General features: G+C 37.2%; 2 protein-coding genes across 8 annotated transcripts in view; both read right to left on the bottom strand.

Annotated features, from left to right (window-relative positions):
- Positions 1–2,570: 2,570 nt before the first annotated feature.
- rnf168 (ring finger protein 168) lies at positions 2,571–10,717 on the bottom strand. 6 transcript variants are annotated; one of them, XM_077207736.1, is made up of 7 exons: positions 10,303–10,717; positions 9,213–9,627; positions 9,057–9,127; positions 7,085–7,255; positions 5,415–5,509; positions 5,209–5,284; positions 2,571–3,606 (listed from the first exon to the last, which is right to left on the bottom strand). In XM_077207736.1, the coding sequence occupies exons 2-7, from the start codon at positions 9,544–9,546 to the stop codon at positions 2,917–2,919; spliced, it is 1,437 nt and encodes a 478-aa protein (XP_077063851.1). In that variant the 5' UTR covers positions 9,547–9,627; positions 10,303–10,717; the 3' UTR covers positions 2,571–2,916. The 6 variants fall into 6 exon arrangements, with proteins under 6 accessions (XP_077063851.1, XP_077063854.1, XP_077063850.1 ...); XM_077207739.1 differs by having other exon boundaries at positions 10,307–10,590; XM_077207735.1 differs by having other exon boundaries at positions 10,311–10,589.
- A 4,990-nt stretch (positions 10,718–15,707) lies between these two features.
- Positions 15,708–24,134, bottom strand: part of ano7 (anoctamin 7) — a 58,677-nt gene continuing 50,250 nt past the window's right edge. Inside the window, exons 17-24 of one of the 2 annotated variants that reach the window (XM_077207730.1) lie at positions 24,063–24,117; positions 23,790–23,887; positions 23,539–23,693; positions 20,945–21,150; positions 19,309–19,445; positions 18,456–18,546; positions 16,124–16,243; positions 15,708–15,945 (exon numbers count right to left, since the gene is read on the bottom strand). In XM_077207730.1, the coding sequence (XP_077063845.1) occupies positions 15,811–15,945; positions 16,124–16,243; positions 18,456–18,546; positions 19,309–19,445; positions 20,945–21,150; positions 23,539–23,693; positions 23,790–23,887; positions 24,063–24,117 (997 nt within the window). In that variant the 3' untranslated portion in view covers positions 15,708–15,810. Of the gene's footprint in view, positions 15,946–16,123; positions 16,244–18,455; positions 18,547–19,308; positions 19,446–20,944; positions 21,151–23,538; positions 23,694–23,789; positions 23,888–24,062; positions 24,118–24,134 lie in introns of those variants that run through there. The other variant, XR_013195911.1, reaches the window with a different exon arrangement.

Genomic DNA, 24,134 nt, shown 5'->3' with positions numbered 1-24,134 from the left:
AGTCAGTAGCGTAGTGTGATTGCGTAGAGCTACGTCACACGTAGGCTCACTACTGGCCGACGCTGGTCATGTGTGTGATGCGTGTGACGTACAACAACAGAAGCTCTACGATATTACACTAGTGAACTGACTCGAGGCCCACAGAGAAGGACATGAATAGTTGAAATAAAGTCGTTATTTTTGTTTGTTTTGCACACAAAAAGTATTCTCGTCGCTTGATAAACTTAAGATTGAGTCACTTGGACTATTTTAACGATGTCTTTAATAACTTTTCGGGGAACAAGCTTCAATCCCTGAAGAAGCCTATGGAGGAGTGATCCAGCTCTCAGATTTCATCAAAAATATCTTAATTCGTGTTCTGAAGATGAACGAAGGTCTTACGAGGTTGAACAACATGAGGGCGAGTAAATACTGACAGAATTTTCATTTTTGGGTGAACTATCTCTTTAAGTGTGTGATCCAAAACATTAAAGATTTACGAAAGTTTAAGTTGGAAATGTATTTTTCAGGTCCATGCTCAAATAGTGATTAACAGGTAAGAAATGGATCATAACCATTACATAAATGTAGAGTACCATAAAATTCCCTATTAACTGTAATGCACTGCTTGGGTTTGAATGCGTAGTTTGTCACACATGCACAATAATATTCGCGCGATTACATTGCAATCTTTTATGTTGCTTTTCGCATGCCAGTTTGAAGGACCCATAGTATTACTCTTATGTTGTGTTCGTCCTTTGACACGATCTGATATCTGAGGCGCTTTGTTCCTCAATGCTTGTGTGCAACATCTGGAAGCAAACTGTATGACCAGCCTATGATGCAGTTCTGTTGCATGTCACAGTCAGCGAGCTCACAAGACAGTCCATGAATCAGGATGCGGCGCGGGGATTTTTGTGCCGGTCAAACCAGCAACTGCAGAATTATTAGAATGTTTAATCCTTTTGTTTTAAACCAGAAATCATATTCTCCTGACTTGTTAGCCACAGCTTTAGGTTGCCACCATAAGGGAACATGTTCCCCTTTCAATATTCACTCATAAAACATGTGGTTGTTAAATGGCTAGTTCTTCAAGTCACCATGAGATCAAAATAAACCTGATTTACTCATTCTCATTGTGATAATAGTTATAATTTAAGTTTGGGGCCATTTTTAAAAGAAGTCTCTTACGTTCACCAAGGTTGCGTTCATTTGATCAAGTACTTTATTTCCATTCAATTTGCTGACTTCACCTTTACCAAGCAAATACTACTGCACAGTTAATCCATTAAATGACCATATGGAGTTGATTGGGGGGGATTTTGACAGGAGTGTGTGGGGAATATTACTCATGCTGTGTAAAGACGCACAAGACTCAACTGGGAAGTGCTGCAACCAACTTCAAAGCAACAGTATGGGGAATACTAAAAGAAGACCATAACAGGCAAGATAGAGCTGGTTCACTGATCATCTGACAGACATTTTTCCATATTTCACATGACATTTCCAACTAGAATACTTCTCAAAATGCAGTGCTTTAGCAATCCTTATGTAGAGACAGAAAAAAAAACACCCCTGCAGTCATGACATTGCATATCTGACTTTTTCCACTTTAAGACAGATGAGTCATATTAGCATTCTTCAAACTTAAGATTACAGGAACATTTGAATAAATACACAATAAGTTAATACATTTTGTTTCTTTAATAAATTATTTAGATCAAAAATAAAAAAAATCGGCCTAAATTTAAGGCGTGTTTGAATTATACATAAAATGTCCATGTATTTGGATTAGTTTTAACAAACTAATAAACTTAATGTGACATGTCAGTCATACTTAAAGGAAACCAAGATTTCTGAAATGGTAATCAACTGAATTTGTTTTAATTACACACTAATATATTTATCAATCAGTCCAGTTTATTTCAATCTCATACATTTTCACAACTAATCATATGTTAACGGTTCATACTTTTTAACTGAATAAATAGATTTATATGGAAGCTTGTTTCTGCCACAGAATAAAAAATAAAGAAGGTATTGCGACATTTTATCTCATAATTCGGACCTTCTTTTCCTCAGTTGTGACTTTATATCTCACAATTTGGATTTATAACCTCGCAATTGCGAGTTGTAATGTCACTATTCTGACTAAAGTCAGAACTGCAAGATATAAACTCACAATTTAAGACTTTTTCCCCGCAATTTCGAGTTCTGTGATATACAGTAAACGCGGAATTTTGTATCTTTTTTATTCCGTATCGGAAACAAGCTCCCATAGATTTATGCTGATTCTAAGCAATTTGATTAAATGCATTTTGAAAATATGATTATTAAAATACGACCAAATTTTTTTTTTAAAAAGGTTTAATTTATGCATTACTAATAAATGTGGATCACTTTAAGTCTATTGGTTTATGTTAAAACGGTGTAACCCAAATTGACTAAAATTTGATAAGAAATTAAAATACATAAATCTTAAATTTAGGCCTAAATATGTATTTATTGTGTGTAATAACCACAAGTAATAATTTAAGTCATTCCTTTGTGCTTTTTGCTCGTCAAATAACCAGACGACGACAAAAACAAAATTCTGTAAAGTAATATTTTCTTTATTTTAATCAAATTGAAAATGCCAGCAAATGCTTACAAAATGAGTTTCTTCTGCAGCACTCACGCGATTTCAATCTCTACGCTAGTCGTGACTTTATAAACGCTTATAAAAACGAAAACCATTCCAAATCCGTCATGACTTTACAGTATGAACCTCGCTGGAAAGGCACTGAAGGAGTATTAGCAACTTAAGATACGAGCGGAAACCGAACGAGATAACCGAACACGGCTACGCGGCGTCCTCTAGTGGCGGCGCGGCACCTGCTAATCTGTTTCCAGTCAGTGGGGCGTTTGAGAAACCAGATCCGATCAGCAGAGGGTTGTTCAGCTGCTCATGTTGGGGAACATCTCCGTAAGCGTGGTCTGCTTCGCCCCCTTCTTCAAGCTAGTCGGGACCGTTGCTGAAGGAGAAGCCGCGGGGCTTTTCCCAGGGGTCGCTCCCACTGTTCCAGACAGTCTCTTTTCAGTTTTCCCCTCGTCCCTGCAACCCGTGCTCTTCCTCGCGGTCGAGCGTGGCGTACTAATGTTCTTTATCGTACTCTCCTCGTCTGGGTTCGTGCTTGTGGAAGCCGTAGTGCTTTTTTGCCGGAGCTGATAGCCATCGGCTGAACCCTTTCTGCGGTCCACGGCCATTTGACGGTTCAGGTCTCTCTGAAGTTGCATCGCCATTCTTCTGTCCTCCTCTTCCTGGTGCCAGCGACTCCGTAAGGTCTCCTCATGCCACGCCAACTCAGACAGAAAAGGGCTGTCGACTGAAAACGGAGATTCACATCGCGGAGAAGAACAAGGCCTCTTAGTGTGTAGATCCGCTTCGCTCTGAAGCTCGGTCTCCGAACTCTTCCTTTTCGAAGAGCTGCTGTTAGGACTGTTAAAAACAGAAGTGTGTTCTGAGCAGCTGGGAATGAAGCTGGAGGTGGAGGGTTTCCCGTTGTAGTCCGGCACGGGCACGGCCTGTTTCACCGTGTCCTCCTCAGACGGTGCTGTGGGGGGTTTCAGAGGGCTCAGAATGTTCTCCTGAAAAAATTGAGCATTTATACTTAGAATCTTTCAAATTAAACTATGCAACTGTGTTTTATCTTTCACTAAAAGCATGCACTTTGCACACGCACTACTGTAAAAGGTTTTGGAACAGGTTTTATTTTTTTTTGAAAGTGACAGTGAAGACATCTAAAATGTTAGAAAATATTTTGTTTTTTTTTTAAAAATGCCGTTCTTTTTAACTTTCTTTTCATCAAAGAGTCCTGAAAAAAAAAGTTTTTTTCAAACATTTGTAATAATAATAAAAGTTTATTGAGCATCAAATCATCATACTAGAATGATTTTTGAAGGATCATGTGACACTGAAGACTGCTGAAAATTCAGCTTTGCCATCACAGGAACAATTTCTATTAGGGATGCACCGAAATGAAAATTCTTGGACGAAGCCGAATAATAATGAAACGCTTGGCCGAAGGCCGAATACCGAACGCGGTGTTTTATTTTTATTTTGCCAATTTTTTTCACCATTGCATTTAATTAAATAGTAAATATATGCTTTTTTACTATTTTGTCTTGCTTTTCAGAGAAAAAAATCTAATTGCAAAAATAAATTTTATTTAACACTGATTTTTTTTTTTTACATTCCAGCAGATATTATTTTAACAAAGCACAATATAACTTAAAATAAATAAATTAGTAAAATAAAAAATATATTTTTATTTGGCCATCTTTGAAGCCCCCCTTCTTGAATAGACTATGTTAGGCCTATAACTGACTGCTGAAAGAATGTAACTAAAAAAGTGCATTGAAAAGTGCAAAAAAAATGTGGATGAACCCACAACAAATGAATAACTGTCCTAGACATAAGCCTACTTTTGCGGTTTACATACACTTTATCGTGGGCGCTGACAGGTTTGCATGGATTGCCTCAGATCATTTGGGTTTCAATATAGCGCGCGCTCTCTCTTTGGCGATTAGCAGATAAGGATTCTTTATTTTACAAAAGCACAGTTTTGGTTCGATTGTAAGTGGAGACAAGTAGACATTTAACAGTTTATTTTTTCATATCTCTTAAGTCTGCATTTAAGTGACCATAAATGACGGAGTATTTAAGTCTATTTTGCTGCTATGTGAATAAAATCCAGCAGAACGCGGCGGTGCGTTTGTCAACTACAGAGGGTTAAAAGACGCTTTAGTGCTGCAAGTAAGGGTATAACGTCTGCACAGATGCATCAGATGAGCTTCTCTTTCGTTATCTGCTCAAAGGGGGCATGTTGGCTCCATTTATAAAGCGCGCGCCTCTCACTCTACACTGGTTACTAATTGATCGTGTCATCAAAAACGTCATTGTTCGGTCTTTTTACTTATTCGGCCCGAACACCGAAAGTGGTTTTTCTGCTATTTTCGGTCGAATAATTTCGGTTGCCGAACATTTGGTGTATCCCTAATTTCTATTTTAAAACATTAAAATAGAAAACAGGCTTTAAGTAAAATGTTACCAAAAAACTTAATCTTCACTAAAATTCACTCATAAAACTGATTCAAATGTGGCATGTATGATCTCAAAACCATCATTATTTCCTTTGTAATGATTTCATTTATAAGAAAAGGAGACAATCAAAGCATCTTTAAAATCACCTTATTAGCCATCAGAGAGGAGTCTGGGCTGCTGTCAGAACTGCTCGGCTGTTTATGAGGCACTGGACGCAAATACCTGACATAAAGGAGAATGGAGTGCATTAGAAAAACCCTTTCTTTGTGGTCTTCAATACTTTTAACAATAACCAGGCCTGAAAAGACGAGTTATATTACTGATATACGGGGGCTCAACAGCAAGTACTCACTTCTCAATGTCCCCCTTATGTGGTTTTGTTTTCTTAGCTGGCGTAGCATCAGTAGGTTTGACGATCCATGGTGAATCAGAGATCGGTCCTGAATTCTGCAAAAACAGCACAAAACAGCATTACATCATCCCCGATTGCAGCGTTTTCTTCTCAAAAGAAAGAACTGATTCTGAACTGGCTGAAACGAGTCATCAGTAATTCCAGTCTTGCTTCCTGCTCAAACTGAAGTAGGTTTGTAACAAATTTGCATAGTGCCTATTGTCTTCATTGGCTGCCTGTGAACAATGTCTACTTTCACCATCGAACATTGTAGGTGTAGTTGAGGGCTTGAAGAATTGTGTTGTTGAAATGACAAGATGCTATTTTCTGCACTGGGAAAGCAAATCTACTTTGCAGCGCTTCAAAGGATGTGGACTCAGGCTCAAATTGATATGGTAAAACTAGTGCTGGGCGGTATAGCAGTTTATATTTGTTATATTCATATTTAATATAGCACATTACCAGTGTATGTCGCTTAAACAAGGTTGGGGTCGCGGCGCGACACTGTTTGAGAGGGTCTTTTCAATGTTGCACTGTGGTGATGCACAGCTATATGTGTTACTGAGCGTGACGGTGAAGATGGATAAGTTAAACTATAATTGACAGATGTGAAATTAAATTACAGTGCCTCCCATACATTGGTTCACAATATCAACTCAGCCTTTTGTAAGATCTATTTGTGGTTGCCATTGACATCGCTGAATAAACATGAGCACTGCAAGTTTCAAAGTCAAAACGTGGCGTGGGTGTTTTTAATATGAATGTATCTGAAGTGAACTGAAGGTCTTTAGAAAAGTCTCGATGTTATTTCAATTGAATCTTTTTTTATCTTTCCTGATAAAGCAGCGTTTATGAGCGCTTCACTGTTTTGTGTACAGCCGCTACCGGGGAAACTGCTTTGTGTACAGCCGCTACCGGGGAAACTGCTTCGTGTACAGCCGTTACCGGGGAAACTGCTTCGTGTACAGCCGTTACCAGGGAAACCGCTGTTTCTGCCGCTCTTACAGCGCCTCCTGCTGGACCTCTTTGTAAACAGTCTTGCATACCTGTATTAATACTAGTGTGGAATTGTTTCTACAATATTCACTCATGACAGTAAAATAGGGCATTCTAAGCCAATCTACTGCAGTATTTGGGTCATCTGACCAATCAGAGCAGAGCAGGCTCTCAGAAGGGAGGGGTTTAGAGACTGAATCCTTGATCAAAATTAAATGGTTTTTGACCTGTGATGCATGTAAACCTATTGCAGAAGACTCAAAAACAAAATTAGGAACTTTAAAAATAGCATAATACTTTAAATTAAATAAACAAAAAATAATAAAAATAATAAACAATGAGTAAAATAAGAAAAAAAAGTTCGGCATCCAATTTTAATTTGTACATACTGATGAACTTATATTTGCATAAATGATAAGGTTGTGTAACAATGCTTAAGGCTGAGAGTAACAAATGCAGTCAATGCTTCAATGTGTGTAACCATTAGGGACACAGAATGAGATTATTTACACGTCCTCCTGTTGTGCTCAGACAGTCCAAATATCTGTTGTCAGATTTTATAGTTGTTTTGACATGTCACTAAAATAGTCCTGCAGTCATTGAATGTGTCTCCGACCTCTGATGTGTGACCTCACCAGCTCTTGGCTGAGCAGTCTGGCCAGTTTCTCATCGTTCTCCAGCTGTTGCTCTTCATGTCTCCGCCTCTCCTCCGCCATACGCTCCTCCTCCTCCGCCAGGAGTCTCTGGATGTACTCCTCACTGGCTCTCCGCTCGGCTTCCTCCAGAGCTCGCTTCTCCTCCACGAGCTGTTCAAAACAAGAGACCAGATGAGGACAGACAGCCAGCCTTCACAACAACAAAACAAGAGACACTGCTGCTGCTAGTCGATCTGGAGATACTATTTATTTTCATTTAGCTAACATGTTTAAACATTTATATTTTACATGTTTTGCTTTATATTTTTCTTTATATTTTTACAAATGCTTTGTTTAAATTACAGTCATGTTAATGTTACATTTTAAAAATGAATATCATATTTTAAAAAGTGTATATCTACAGTGCAAGTTTGATATATACAATGATTATAATGCAAGGCAAGCAAATCGCATGTATTTGACCTGTTTTTAGTGGCATTCAGTATAGGTTAGATGGCAAAATGTATGTGAATGTTTTTAAAATATTATAGCCGTGAATAAATAAAGTTTTTTTTAATGTATTTTTTCCTAAAAACTATCCCACATCCAAAGAGCACAGGGATGCAGACGTTATTTCCCAGTAGCACTCTTTGCATCTTGTGCTCTATAAATATAGCAAGCACATCAACACACAATATCGTTCTGTTTATTTCTAAGTGCGCGCTGCAGTTTTATCGTCTGCCTCTTTAAAGCAGAATTGATTCTGATTGGCTGTCAATGTTTATCGTTCATGGAAATAAAAGTTCTAAAAACTTGATTCCAACGATATAGTTTCTCTGCGGTGTTATCATTACAGTGTTGGTGTGGACTCTTATTATTTTACATTTAGAATGATTTTTAGAACTATATCTTTATTGTTATTGTTAGTATCATCCTTGGTGTGAATGGGCCTTAATCCTAAAAGATCAGGTACTGAAACAATGTTTCCATAACTGAAATTCCATAAATGAAAACGTATTTATGCAGATGTCTTTAAAGGTAGCCTACAACAGCAAAAAGCAGTTATCTCTGAAAAACAATAATATATATAGTAATAATGATAATAATTAGGGGTGTAACGATACCCTCATGACACGATTCGATACATATCACGATACGATATTATTGCCATACTCCAAGACATATGGTAAAAGGTTTAAAAAAATGTTTTACTGTTGATTACAATGCTAAATTTGGTATTACATTATGGGTATAAATGAATAGGTTTGGACTTGGTGCTGGAAACCCAATGGACAGGACAATAGTGACACCAGAATAAACATATGCATGATTCTGAAGCTGAAAATACAGAATTATTTTAGTCAATTATGCTTGCATTATAAAGATATATTTAAAATAATCTAGGCCACTTTTTACTGGTAACATAAGACATTTGGCATTATCAGGACCCACAAATATTCCCCCATTGCATTATTATACATTATATTCAGCATTATAATAGTTTAATGTAGTAGTGACACCAACACTCTGTAAACTTGAATTTTTTCTCACACAGTAATTTCGATTTTGGGTGAAATATACAGATTGTCACAATCCACGATACATATTGTTTCATTTTTGAATTGCGATATATTGTGACACGATATATTGTTACACCCCTAATAACACTACTACTAATAATTAATTTTAAGTGTAATTATCTGTGTAAGAACAACTATAAATGGTATGTGCATGGGGGAAAAAATAATCTTTCAAAAATTCAATTGCAGAAATGATAGAACCAGCATTCTGCTCTGAGCAGGACAGGACAGACAATCAAAAACCATTGTGTTGTTGGCAGAACAACCATGTAAACATGGGATTGCAGTCTGTAATGTGCTTTCATGGAGGCCCACCTGCCATTTCAGTGACTGCTGGCTAAAAATCCACCACATCCTAACAGAGAGAGTCGAGACCATCGTGAATCTCTCACCTTGCTGATCTGGTCCTCGTACTCTTTCCTCAGCTCTCCTGGCTGACATACTTGAGGTCTTGAAATCAACACTGGGGGGGGGGGGGGGGAAGCGATTAATCAATGCAATATGCATTACCATGAAACAGTTATGTATCACATACGGCTTCAGCATACCAGCATCATCACAGTCATCAATGCCCTGCACTCTCCGCTCGCACTGAGCGGGGAAAGCGTCCTGTATGCGTCTCCACAGCTCAATGTTGACCAAAGTCTTATTCCGGCCATTGAGTCGTGCCCAAGTGGACACACGCTTTCGGCAAAGCGGACAGCACATGTTGGACTTGTCCACGGTTTCCAGAAAGCAGGGTTTGCAGAACGTGTGCGTGCAGGGGAGAGTGACCGGCTCCAGGAATATGTCCAGACAGATCGGACAGAGGCAGTCTGAGCGTTCAAGACCCCCGGAGCTTTCCTCAACCGGACCCGTGTCCACTTCAGACACAGGCGGCATGATTCTGCGGCCGGCCTCGCTGTGTTTCAGTCAATGATGATCCTCTCTCTCTCAACTTCTACAGCAGCATATGACAGTCAGCTGAAAGACAAAAACAACGTGAAAAGTCTGATCCAAAACACTGTATTACCCTGAAATGTAACTGTTACTACATTAGATCCAGGGTTTAGCCTACACCACCAAAGCACAGCTGCAGGTTTTGTACAGAGAAACTAACGTTATATAAAACATGTAGTTTTCATGGGTCTTTAAAGGTTGAGACCCCCCTGTATTAGATAACATTCAATCTAATGTAAATATCTACATGAGGTGCTTATTCATATCAACAAATCAATTATTCAGAAAGCATCCGCAAACCTGCACTTCAAATTGTTACTAGACTGTATCAAATAGTTATGTTTTTAAATAGTTGTGTTCATCCTCAGCAACATTAACCAGTGGGAAGTCTACCACGAGACACCCAAAAAGGCTTATTTTATAAACTATTGTCAATAAAACATATTCAGAATACGTCCAAATGAACTGTAGATTATTTTATATAAGTTATTATGCTAACCCGCAACTGAATGCTAGCAACTTTTTTTTTAGCAGTGTGAGTGATTGTTGTGAGGGTAAAATTAAAGTAAAGCTTTGATTGTTTAAAGTAACATACGTGACGTCTCTGTTGTTATATGGTTTATTAATGCGAATGTCAAAGAACAATTAAAAATATTACAATTCACACTTACTTACTTACTTGTTTGCTTGCTTACTTACTTACTTACTGTCTAGGCCCCAAAATCCCGGGAAAATTTGCGCCCGCCTCCTCGCGCATGTGAAGCATTGGGCGCCAATGTCAGAGCGTAATTCCAAAATAAAAGTCCTTCTGTTTTATTATGGACTTCAAACTGGGTTCCGGTGTGGTGAAGAGATGAGTCCCACCCATAGACAGTAAAAGAAATGGACACAGCGACCTCAACCATAGGCGTGATTTTTTTCCCCAAACCACTTCAGCGGAAATCCCGCCCTGCTGCGATTTCATAGGGATCAGTGTTTGGTGTAGGCAATCAGTACAGTGATTGACATGACCAATGAAAACTTTAGAATCGGCTGCAGGGCGGGATTTCCGCAGAAGTGGTTTGGGAAGAAAAATCACGCCAACCATAGGGGTCCCACCGAAGAGATGGGTCCCACCTTAGGACCCAAGCAATACGATTGGTTCAAAGCACGTTTTATGGGTAATCGCTTTAGTGCCTGGTTACAAATCAGACAATATCACTTTATTATAGAAGTCGGTTGAATTACGTTATAACGAGTCATTCATGTTTTTTAACTTATATGTTTCATATACTAGTATAAAACCGAAGCTATTGATTATAAATTTAAACATTTCTCGTTCTTAGTGTTTTTTAGTTAGCTTACATAGTAGCATAGCATACAGCTATCGTGCTAGCTGAGGTTTACCTGACCTAATACTGCCTTACCGTATTCACAGCGATTCGAAATGCAATTAGAATTATGTCACTATTTTTATCGTAATAATCAGCGCAATATGTTGTACAAATTTTGTTATTAAAAGAACCATGTAAGTTAATAATGTTAAGTTGTGTTTATTACTATTTTTCTTATTGACTGTTTATCCATTTAAATAAATTACAGAATGCTAGCTATGTTTTGTGTGTAGGCTACTTAGTATAAATATTAATTGGTTGTCTAGCCTTGATTACAGAACAGTGTAATAAAACTACGAAATCACAAATCTTAATGTAATCATTATCAAACCCCTTAATTCATATAATAATCTTGTATTTTTTTATCCTGATTAATGAAAGAAATTGCATTTTCAGGTTTTGCGACATTAATTTATTTGTTATTAAGCAATAAGGCATAATATAATTTTTTTTAATTACATGCATGCCATTTTGTGTACTAATTCATATGATTTATGTCATAATTATTTCTTAAAACAGAACATCATACAATACAATAACATCCCATGCAATAAAATTAGTGAACCAAAACTTACAGGCTATAAAAAATAAAATTGATTAAATTACACAATACAATACAAAATGAACAACTGAATTATGAGATGTAATGGATTTGATTTTTATTAACACAAAACTGCAAGCAAAATGCACATCATTTTTGGACATTTATAGATTTTTTTAAAAATACACAACAATACAAAGCAGCTTTAAACAGACATACTGTAGAGTGTCTTTAATCTACTTTTGTTATAGTTCTCTGGCTATACAGTGTGAAGATTAAAAAAATAATAATGTTGAGTTAGCTGTGCTAAAAATGTTTAATGAACCGTAAGGTTAAAGTTTTTTTTTTAGGTCCATCCTGGATTAACTAATGAGACCCAAATAGATGCAGTGTCTTTTGCTGTATGTAAAGTACAATCTGTAGTTTGAAGTAATTAATTTTGTATGTGCAGTCAATTTTTTGTGGAACCATCCTGAGGCCTAGATGATGCAGTCAGGTGAGATGTGCCGAGGCACCTGAGACCATGAGATGACACCATGAGACGAGGACGCTGGGTTCCGGCTGGGACCCCCAAGTAGTCCAGTTATTTTATGACAACAACAGGTTGAACAAACTGCAACAGAAGCAAACTCAACTGATTGTGTACCCTCAATTTGTCCCGAGTAAGAGAAAAAAAGCCCCGAAGAATCCCAGTAGGGAAAAGTTTCGAAAAAGACCCAAATATAGCCTATTCAAACTCCAATTCACCATGACGTCACAACAGTAATAGACGTTCTTCCGGGTGGCAAAAGCCGAAGCGTTCCTATGGCAACACTAGTAAATTGCTTGGAAGGCAGTAGTGTAATCTACATTTCAACAGTTAATTCAAAAACAGACGTGGTGGAAATTCAGACATAGTTAACATGATCATTAGAGCTTAGATTCTTTGATCTATAGACGTGCACTCCGAACGCAATAGAGTGCGGCGCGGGACTAGATTTGATGGCCGAGTGCGAGCGCGGGCGGTAATGCACTCACTCTGTGTGTGCGGATTGCGGGAGAATAAAACCATAGACATCTACATGATGTCTATGAATAAAACGATTCGCGGGACTCCCGCAAACTAGAAATATCGATGAATAAAACATATAAAACTAATACATTTTTATTCATCTGTTGCAGAAAAGCAACAAGAACAACTAAAACAAAATAGAAATGATTTACAGGAGTTTCTTTTTATAACATGTTTACAGCGTTGAGCGATGTAGCCAATCACAGACATATGTGTTGATTTCTTGAACGCAATGGCCAATCAGAAGCATTTTAGATAGACTCCCCTCACCTCTTAAAACTGACTTTTTGTTCAGAGCTGAATTCTGTAAGCTGGCAAATCCTCTAATTATAACAAACAAAGTGTAGATTTATATCATGAAAGATTCATTGTGCAGTCAGCTTCATTTATAATAACAGAGATGTGTGAGATCGCGATGAACTGATGTCAGCTTTTTAGGAATTATTAAGGGAGCGCACTTTGCGCGCATTCAGTCATGCCAAACCATGCACGCAGTATCTGCTTGCTTTTATGTTATAACAGTGGTTTGTGTGTTAATGATTTAATAAAAAATCATTTATCAGGAGCATTTATGCTGATGTGTATGATGGCGACACGTAGGATAACTTGAAAGTATTTGGAGTTAGGCTACAGAAAAAAAGTCTATTTGCGGGCGGCTGCGGGACAAAACATAAATGTTGCGGGCGGGAAAAAGTAACATAAAAAGTAGTTGAGAACGTCAGTTATAAAGACCCACGTATGAAAAATGGTTGGGTTTAAATCTGGCTCATAATTACAGTTAATGTGTCGGGCCGGGAAGCGCAGAGAAGACAACATGCGCACTACTTTTGACGCTTTAACCTCCTCACCCACGTGGTTCCGCTGGATAGATTTACCTTTTTCTGACGGAAATCGATAAAACCCTACACCTTTTGCTGTATGGCTGCGCAACCCCAAACACAACACGTTTTCGCCATCGTTTCAAATTTGATCTACAACAACTATGTAACTGTTTACAGTACCCAGCTGGATCTCTTCAATTGGTCAGTAGAAGCCGCTCGCGTTCTGCCACCCGGAAGTATCTTGTGCCTATTGTTTACAAAAATGTTAACCTTTAGATATCACCGTGAAAACTACTGAGTTGATTACTTACATTAAGACAAACAAAAAATGTATTACAAGTTTTTTGAATTTGTTTGTTAACATGGACAAACATGGCATAATCTAATTACATATGTACCAATTTGCATAAATACCCAAACAGATCTTAACATTGGGTATAGCCAGGTGAAAATGTCTTGTTGAATCTTGTTGACATATAACAGTAAAATACTTAGTGTTAAGGTCTGAATGGAACCCATAGGCTACCCATGAACATTACATAGAGGCAGGAAGAAGTACTTTAGAAACCAGCCTTTATTAATTATTATTGCAGAGATGGGGTTTGGGCATTGAGTGCATTGTGTACGTAATTTTATTTTAAATTTTTATTTTACCTACCTTTTGTCTTCTGCATTCTCCTTACCCTTGTCTCCTGTTCTTCCCTCAGACTCATCCCCCAGAAACAGTCCCACGGACCCAGCCCCGGCCCAAACCCCATCTCTGCAATAATAATTAATAAAGCCTGGTTTCTAAAGTACTTCTTCCTGCCCCTATGTATTAATGCTCATGGGTAGCCAGTAATTTTCATGATGATATCTAAAGGTTGAAGCAAAGGAGAAACTAAATGTTTTCCAAAAACTATTTTACGCATATTCATAATATTCATTTTCACAGCATTTAATTTTTAGGATGTGGGGTCCATCGCACCAGGGTGATCATATTTGTTGGTCCATGGCATCTAAAAATTGAAAATTTGTGCTAGTTAAATTTGGTACCAGATGGATGGATATAATTAGGCAACTATTCAAAAAATAATAGGCAACCATAGAACCATGTTTTAAAAAAATGTTGACAATGTTGAAATGGTTCTCATTCTGATCTTATAGTGTTGATCCTGTGACCAGCAGAGGGAACTATTGTTACACACATCTATGAAATGTGAACGGATGTGTTCCAGCTCACACAATAGTCCTATGCTAAAAGTACATCACTGTTCATATCTAGAATGGTGCATCATGTCATAAAATCTTGCCTTAATAAACATCTAATTTAATGTGTGTGTGTGTGCGTGCGTGCATGCGCGCGTGCGTGCGTGTGTGTGTGTGTTGTATGCATGTAAACACCAGCTTTATAGTAGCTAAGTCCATTGCCTAAAAATGTATTTACTTCCATTTTAGGTTCATAAGACCCCGTGAAATGGCTTGAAGCAGTTTTCTTTCCTCGACTGACTTTTTTTCTCTTTTTTTGGTAACAGGATGTTTGGGTATTTAGATTTGGTAGCCTTTTTAATGGCCCAAAGTGTTTAGTTCACAGCTATGAATAATAATTTGCTTCCACTTTTCTTCAATTAATTTTTTGGGGGGACGTTTTATTACAGTTTTTAATATGTTGGGCTATATTTCATATACATGAAAATGTCTATATGCATGTACTATTTTTTATGAAAAAAAATACAATAAATGTATCATTTTGTTTTTCTTTTATTATAAAATAAATGTAATAATCTACAATAATCATATATATATATATATATATATATATATATATATATATATATATATATATATATATATATATATTCATCTTACATTAATATAACTCCATTAATTACAATGAGCATTACATTTAAAAGTTAATAACACTTTAACAACATGCCACTCTGAGCCTTCTCTGCCAATTCTGCTGGCTCATCTTACCCCAAGGGAATTATTTTATCTTTTTACTTCAAAATAAAAACTATTACATCACAAATCCGAAAACATTTATGTGTCCACAAATCCCACATCAATAAATAGATGCACAAAAAAACATTATACAATGTCATAGATCAATATTTTCCAGAGACACAAAATTAGATTAATTAACCTCAAACCCCAAAATCAAATCGCACAAATGTTGATATTCAGATGAAATGAGATAAGATTGTGTGTCATCTATGATCAGAAGAAAAAATTAGGTGGTGGTGGTGGTGGGGGGGGGGGTCATCTTACCCCATGATACCCTAAAATACATACACATTCAGAATACTATTTTCAATATGATGCAAGACACACTAATTTGATCCTTATGTATTTTATTTGGGACAGCATTAAAAGAAGTTGCCTATTGACATCTATTAACTGTAGAGTCTAACTTGTGAAAAAGCATCATAGATCAGACTGTCAGGGTGGATGCTTGTCCTCGTGTTCAGGAGATGGACTGGAGGACGGGGAGATACTGTTTGTAGGACTCTGTATTCTTCGTCGCAGCTCGAAGGTTTGCCTCTCCACCTCCTCCAGGACAGTTTTACTCAAAGACTGAAGAAAGACAGGAGAGTCAATGCTTAAGAAAAAAGAAAAATACAGCCGCCCCACACTTAAAAGTGTGTCAATATTTAAAATGAATGAGAAATCAACATTGAAAAAATGATAATAATTAGGTATGATTATATTAATTTTAAGATATGATGTCATAACTCGTCGATATAAAAGTCACCTGATTCTCAGCCAGTGCCTCTTTGGCCATGTAATGCTCTCTTTTGATCTTAATTACCACCTCCTCTGGAATATCTGGCACCATCCAGTCAATAATCCGTCCAATCATGATTACAACATGCTGAAAACCCATCATCAACTTCATAAATTGCTTTCTGTTGTCAATTTATAATCATCTATATCTCATTAATGTGGAAGCTTGTTTCCGTCAAGAAAAATAAAACATAAAAAAGATAATTGTGACTTTTATCACACAATTCTGAGAAAAAAAGTCAGATTTGTGAGATAAAAGTCACAATTAACTTTTTTATGTATTTTTTTTTTTGTGACAAAGTTTTATTTTATAGAAAATTTTTATTTCATGATAAAGTTGCAATTCCCGGTTATAAAGTCAGAATTGCGGGGAAAAAATCAGAATTGCGAGATATAAACTTGCAATTGCGAGAAAAAAATCTGAATTGTGATATAAACATGTAAGTTCGGAAAAAAAGTCAGAATTGTAAGATATAAACTCGCAATTGCCAGAAAAAAGTCATAATTGTGAGATATAAAATAACAATTGCAAGAAAAAAGTCATAATTGTGATATAAACTTGCAATTGCGTTAAAAAAGAAAGAATTGCGAGAAAAAGGTCATAATTGTGAGATATAAACTCGCAATTGCGAGAAAAAAGTCAGAATTGTGAGATATAAACTCAAAATTGCAAGAAAAAAGTCATAATTGTGATATAAACTTGCAATTGCGTTAAAAAAGAAAGAATTGCGAGAAAAAAGTCAGAATTGTGAGATATAAACTCGCAATTGCGAGAAAAAAGTCAGAATTGATATATAAACTTACAATTGCAAGAAAAAAGTCAGAATTGTGATATAAACTTGCAATTGCGTTAAAAAAGAAAGAATTGCGAGAAAAAGTCATAATTGTGAGATATAAACTCGCAATTGCGAGAAAAAAGTCAGAATTGGGAGATATAAACTCACAATTGCAAGAAAAAAGTCAGAATTGTGATATAAACTTGCAATTGCGTTAAAAAAGAAAGAATTGCGAGAAAAAAGTCAGAATTGTGAGATATAAACTCGCAATTGCGAGAAAAAAGTCAGAATTGTGAGATATAAACTCCAAATTGCAAGCAAAGAGTCAGAATTGTAATATAAACCTGCAATTGTGTTAAAAAAGAAAGAATTGCGAGAAAAAAGTCAGAATTGTGAGATATAAACTCGCAATTGCGAGAAATAAGTCAGAAGTGTGAGATAAAAACTTACAATTGCAAGAAAAAAGTCAGAATTGTGATATAAACTTGCAATTGCGTTAAAAAAGAAAGAATTGCGAGAAAATGTCATAATTGTGAGATATAAACTCGCAATTGCGAGAAAAAAGTCAGAATTGTGAGATATAAACTCACAATTGCAAGAAAAAAGTCAGAATTGTGATATAAACTTGCAATTGCGTTAAAAAAGAAAGAATTGCGAGAAAAAAGTCAGAATTGTGAGATATAAACTCGCAATTGCGAGAAAAAAGTCAGAATTGTGAGATATAAAGTCACAATTGCAAGAAAAAAGTCAGAATTGTGATATAAACTTGCAATTGCGTTAAAAAAGAAAGAATTGCGAGAAAAAAGTCAGAATTGTGAGATATAAACTCGCAATTGCGAGAAAAAAGTCAGAATTGTGAGATATAAACTCACAATTGCGAGAAATAAGTCAGAATTGTGATATAAACTTGCAATTGCAGGAAAAAGTCAGAATTGTGAGATAGGACTCTATCATCCGGCAAAATGCAGCGCCAGACGCAACGTAGATGTTTTTCCTACTTTCAGCCCGACACATTTATCATTTTCACATTCTGCGCCACGTTGTTTAAATAGCAAATCCATTTGCGCCCATCTGTGCGCCCATGGGCTGCTGGTCTGAAAACAAAGGTGTGTTCAGGCGCATTGTTGGCACGTTGCTATTTTGAGGAAACTGAAATAGACTGCGCCAATGATCAACTGAAACCAGTATTTTTTTTGTTATTTAAAGGACGCATTAGTAATATGAGCCTACAGCCTACATAACGCGCGTACACTTTGTCCCATAGGGCTCGTTTACACTTCAGGTCTTGATGCCCAATTCTGATTTGTTGCCTATATCCAATTTTTTCGACCGTCCGTTGACACGTTCTTTCAATTGTGACCCATATCCGATTCATGTGTTTACACTTTAAAAATGACCTTTTCACAATTGCCCTTTTTAAATTTTGTATTCAATGACAGAAACAAGCATCCAGAATTATCCGAACAAATGTATGTGCAAAGTTTACAAAATTATGTTAGGTCAAACTAGTGCTAGACTGTGCACCTCGAATATAATGACGAAACTCAGTCGTATAGCCAGCAGATGAAAGTAATCTTGTGTGTGCTGTCCTTTCTCATCCCTGAGGCCTCGATATCTTAAACAAAAAAACAAAAAAACTTTCTTGATTAACACTCATAATGGCTTATGTATTAAAATATTAATAGAATACCTGATTTAAATACGGCAAACAACCTAATAGAAATTATATACAAGGTTTACAAGGTCATGGGCTCAGTGATACTGCAAAAATGTAAACGAGTGCATTCTTAATCACAAACTCTGTATCATGCATCCTAACCTTACAATGAACAACATGAAATCAGCATGAAAAGATGTTCCCCGACTGACACAAAGAGCTTCTACTATTTAGTTATGTGATTTCTAGGTGTTTTATAGAGAAACATTAACATTAAAACGTGTGGGTTCAGTACAATTTTTTTATGCAAGCACTCATTAAATTGATCAAAAATGACAGTAAAGACATTTATAATGTTACAATAATGTTACCAATAATGTTACAAAAGACTTCTATTTCAGATAAATGCTGTTCTTTTAAACTTTCTATTTATCAAATAATATGAAGCCGCACAATTGTATTAAACATTGATAATTAGGAAGTTTCTTGATCATTAAATCATCATAGAATGATTTCTGAAGGAGCATGTGACACTGAAGATTGGAGTAATGATGCTGAAAATTCAGCTTTGACATCACAGGAATAAAATTACATTTTGATCAAATAAATGCAGCCTTGGTGAGCATATGCAGTATCTAAATGTATCCCAATCCACACATAGCAATCCCAAACTATTGAACGGTAGTATATAATCGTATATATCAACAGTTTGGTCTTCACCTGCATGGTGTTTGGCTTTGGTTGAAGTTCACAGGGGCAACAGCGAGGGTGAAGTTGATGTATCCGGTCATGCTGCCTGCAGTGTAGCGGTAAAAGACTCGCGGCAAGAAATCCGATGTGAAGGCAATCAGGAAAGCCTGGCAAAAGAACAGGACGTCAAACACGACTAAACAGGACACACACCCTATCTAATTAACATTATTTTGGACTGAGATTTTTGGACATCAAAAGCTGTAAATGAACTCACAATTCAGTGTTGATCGACTAACAACGATAGCAACGTCTATAATGGCAGACACACTGTAAGGTTGATGTAGGAAATGTGCCAAGGATACATGGGCTGTGTCTCAATCAGCTCCCTAGTTCAGCATTATATTTCAGCATAAACATGCATTGCATTTTCTGAATAGCATAATCGCGATCACATTTGTTGATAAGATACCTGATCTCACAGGAAAACATAGGTGGCAATTTTGCATCAATTTGTAATTTGTTTAATGTAGGCTACGGAAAAAGTATGATTTTTAGAAAAATGTAGAAATGAAGCCCCTAACCATCACTGGGGCATAGGCAGCTCATATGAAAATGTATGAATGAGATCGTAAGGAATCATATGAATTGGCCACCAATTCGCCAAATTTTAAAATAGTTACAAATTGGCATGCGATTGTGTTGGACATGTTATAAGTTTTAACCTGTATAGTCTCAAGATAATCTAAACTAAATTTCAAGATGATTTATGTCAATTGTCAGTGTTCCAGTAGCAGGACACTTGGCATGCTTTTGTAATGGCCTTTTTCCCTATCACATATTTCAGTAACCATCAAAAATTAGGTATCGAAAGCTTGAACACTCAAAATTCATCTTTGAAAAACATTTTGAAATTGGTAATCGAGTTACCGGTAATTGGTAAACGATTTAGCGGGAACAGTTTTGGTGATGTGGTTCAGTACATTTGCTTTACAGTAACATGCAACTTTTTTACACATTTTTTGAAACCCATTCAGCTCTGCAATAATCAGCTGAGTGTCTTTAAAAAGAGACAAATCTTAAAACATTCATGAATTACAACCATTTAATCTTAGATTTATGATCAAAAGGGGGTGACATGAAAATGTATACTGACACTAGAGGGATGAAAAACACCCTAATCTCTCCAGTAGCACCCCATTGCAGTACACGAGAGCCAGGGGGCGGAGTTGGATCCAGATCTAAGGGGTGCAGTTGGGTAGGATTAGGGATGGGTTTAGGGATCAGGGGGTGGAGATGGGTAGGTTTAGGCAAGATCGGTCCTAGAGAGCCGCTGTCCTGCAGAATTTAGGTCCAACCCTAATCAAACACACCTGAACAAGCTAATCAATATCTTCAGGATTACTAAGACTATGGGCAGGTGAGGTTTTTTTCAGTGTTGGAGCCAAACCCTGCAGGACAGCGGCTCTCTAGGACCGAACATGCCTACCCCTGGTTTAAGTATATGTAAGGTGGGAGGAGTTGGATCTGGATATGAACTCCTCCGCCTGGATTTCGTGTTCTGCAGTCACGGTTCTAGTCTCCCATCCAGATAAAGATGCAGGATAAAAAGACACATATTGGTGCTTGGCCCTGAATAATCAGTATAAATTAAGAAGCCCCTTACATTACTGATGACAGCCAGGTAGGAGATAAACTGTAGGATGGTCAGCCAGATGCCAATGTCTTGTGCTCTTTCCACAACGGGCCTGCGGTACACACACACAAACTTCTGGGCATCGAGACGCACCTCCACCCAGTTATTTATCAAGGCAAACAACGGAGCCAAAGGACAGGCTGCTACAAAGATGGTAATGAAGCCAAACTGCAGAACTGGCAAGATAAAGAAATTCAAAATCAGCGTTTCATCTGTGCTAATCTGCAGTTGCCTCCAATTTGAAAGCTATTAAAATTGTAGTTTTTGTTATGATGGTAATATAGTGTGTCACAAATCATTTATTTTAAAGTACCCCTATTATGCTTTTTGGGATATTACCTCACACTGTAGTGTGTAATATAGGCCTAGCTGTTTATAAGTGTAAAAGGCCTGCAAAGTTTAAAAGATCAAAGTGTACAATAAATTAAGTTATTCTCTAAGAAAGAGCCAATTCTAAACTGCCTGAAAGGATTCATCAATAATTCCATTCTCACTTCCCACTCAAACCCACATTGGTTTGAAACTAATTTGCATAATACCTGCCTTAATTTGTCTTCATTGGCTGCTTGCAAACAACGTCTATATTGACCCTCAAACACTGTAGTTGTAGCTGAAACTGGAAGAGCTTGGTTTGTGTTGTTGACATGTCGAGAAGACACTTTTTTCTGCACTGCGAAAGCAAATCCACTTTTCAACACTTCAAAAGAATGAGGACTTGAATTGACTCTAATTGATACGGTAAAGTTGACGTTATCGTTACTGTTTGTATCACTGTGTACAAGTGCTGAGGAAGCTTCTGGAGCTAAAATTCAGATGACCGTTTCATTTCTGACATGTGCTCTAAGCAGTAGACCAATCACAACAGACTGGGTCATCTGACTAATCAGAGCAGAGTAGACCAATCACAACAGACTGGGTCATCTGACTAATCAGAGCAGAGTAGACCAATCACAACAGACTGGGTCATCTGTGTTATCAGAGCAGAGTAGACCAATCACAACAGACTGGGCCATCTGACTAATCAGAGCAGAGTAGACCAATCACAACAGACTGGGTGATCTGACTAATCAGAGCAGAGTAGACTAATCACAACAGACTGGGTCATTTGACCAATCAGAGCAGAGTAGACCAATCACAACAGACTGGGTCATTTGACCAATCAGAGCAGAGTAGACCAATCACAACAGACTGGGTCATCTGACTAATCAGAGCAGAGTAGACCAATCACAACAGACTGGGTCATCTGTGTTATCAGAGCAGAGTAGACCAATCACAACAGACTGGGCCATCTGACTAATCAGAGCAGAGTAGACCAATCACAACAGACTGGGTGATCTGACTAATCAGAGCAGAGTAGACTAATCACAACAGACTGGGTCATTTGACCAATCAGAGCAGAGTAGACTAATCACAACAGACTGGGCCATCTGACTAATCAGAGCAGAGTAGACCAATCACAACAGACTGGGTCATCTGACCAATCAGAGCAGAGTAGACTAATCACAACAGACTGGGTCATTTGACCAATCAGAGCAGAGTAGACTAATCACAACAGACTGGGTCATTTGACCAATCAGAGCAGAGTAGACTAATCACAACAGACTGGGCCATCTGACTAATCAGAGCAGAGTAGACCAATCACAACAGACTGGGTGATCTGACTAATCAGAGCAGAGTAGACTAATCACAACAGACTGGGTCATTTGACCAATCAGAGCAGAGTAGACTAATCACAACAGACTGGGTCATTTGACCAATCAGAGCAGAGTAGACCAATCACAACAGACTGGGTCATTTGACCAATCAGAGCAGAGTATGCTTTCAGAAGGGAGGGATTTAAAGAGAGTGAATCCTTGATCGGACCGTTTCAGGCACTGTGAGAAAAGAGCTGATGCTGCAATGTATTTTATGAGGAAAAAGTGGTTTTTGACCTGTGATGCATGTAAACCTCTTGCAGGAGACCTCCAAAATAAAATTACGAACCTTTAAAATAGCATAATTGGGGCACTTTAAGATTTAAACAAAAAATTAAACATCTCTTTTCTAAATCATTATCATAATAAATGTCATTATAATAAGATAGTAGATGCTACAATAACAACAAAAGGTAATATAAATCATGATTTTCAACAATACACAGAGATATTTTAAATAAGTGAATACAATGAACACGATTTACATTGCACAAACCAGTCTTAAGCGGTTATGGGAAGTGAATTTATTAATCTGACATGGGATTATGTTAATATTATTTCTGTTAATAGTTGAACTGTCAGAGCCAATAATTTATTGATATCGTCTGTGACCCTAATAGAATGTCTTTAAAATCTTTAAAATCAGGATACTTCCATTCACTGGACAACCAGTTTTTATAGAGATTTTAACTGATAAACAGAAATAATATTGTGTTTCTTAAGCACTAAATCAGCATTTTAGAATGATTTCTGAAGGATCATGTGACACTGAAGATATAAATAATGATGCTGAATACTCAGCTTTGATCACAGGAATAAATTACATTTGAAAATATATTAAATCTATTCAATTATATTAAAATATCTCACCCATTTCTAGATACTCATCGAACAGCCCTTCACACACTAGCAGCTGATAGTTAGTTTCCCATGGATTGAGCTCAGGACTGGTGTCGGGTTCATCTATCACCTCCTGACTGGGAGCTGGCTTCAGCTTCCTCCTGTGCCACCAGGTCTTTAATTTACTGTTGGAAAGAGAAGGAGAAAACTTAGGCCTATAATAAAATACACTATAAAGAGGCAGACAAAAGAAAGATGCATTGGACACATAAAAGACCTACGGCAAGACAAATTCCTGGATGTTGCTGATGACCTGTTTGCCTACCATGATGACTAACAGCTCTTGAGCAAGTTCAATGAGACATCCAGAGGAGCCACACTACATAAAAGAAGGACACAAACAAGTGACACACATGTATTAATGAGATATTCATATTCATAACTGAGGGGGAAATATTGTGGAATTGTGCATTGTGGCTGGCAGTGTTAATTTGACTAGTTATAAACAAACAAATGAGGACTACGTGACACTTTCCAACAGTGTAAACACTCACATCCTCATTTCGGATTCCTAGGAGTGTGTCATATTTTCCAGGGTATCCAACAAACCTGCAGAACAGATCAAA

The sequence above is a fragment of the Siphateles boraxobius genome, unplaced genomic scaffold, assembly GCF_051911475.1.
Source record: "Siphateles boraxobius isolate OS27281-9 unplaced genomic scaffold, OSU_SipBor_1 6, whole genome shotgun sequence".
Taxonomy (NCBI): domain Eukaryota; kingdom Metazoa; phylum Chordata; class Actinopteri; order Cypriniformes; family Leuciscidae; genus Siphateles; species Siphateles boraxobius.
Note: the sequence above shows the minus strand (reverse complement) of the source record. Positions and strands in the feature narration are given on the sequence as shown.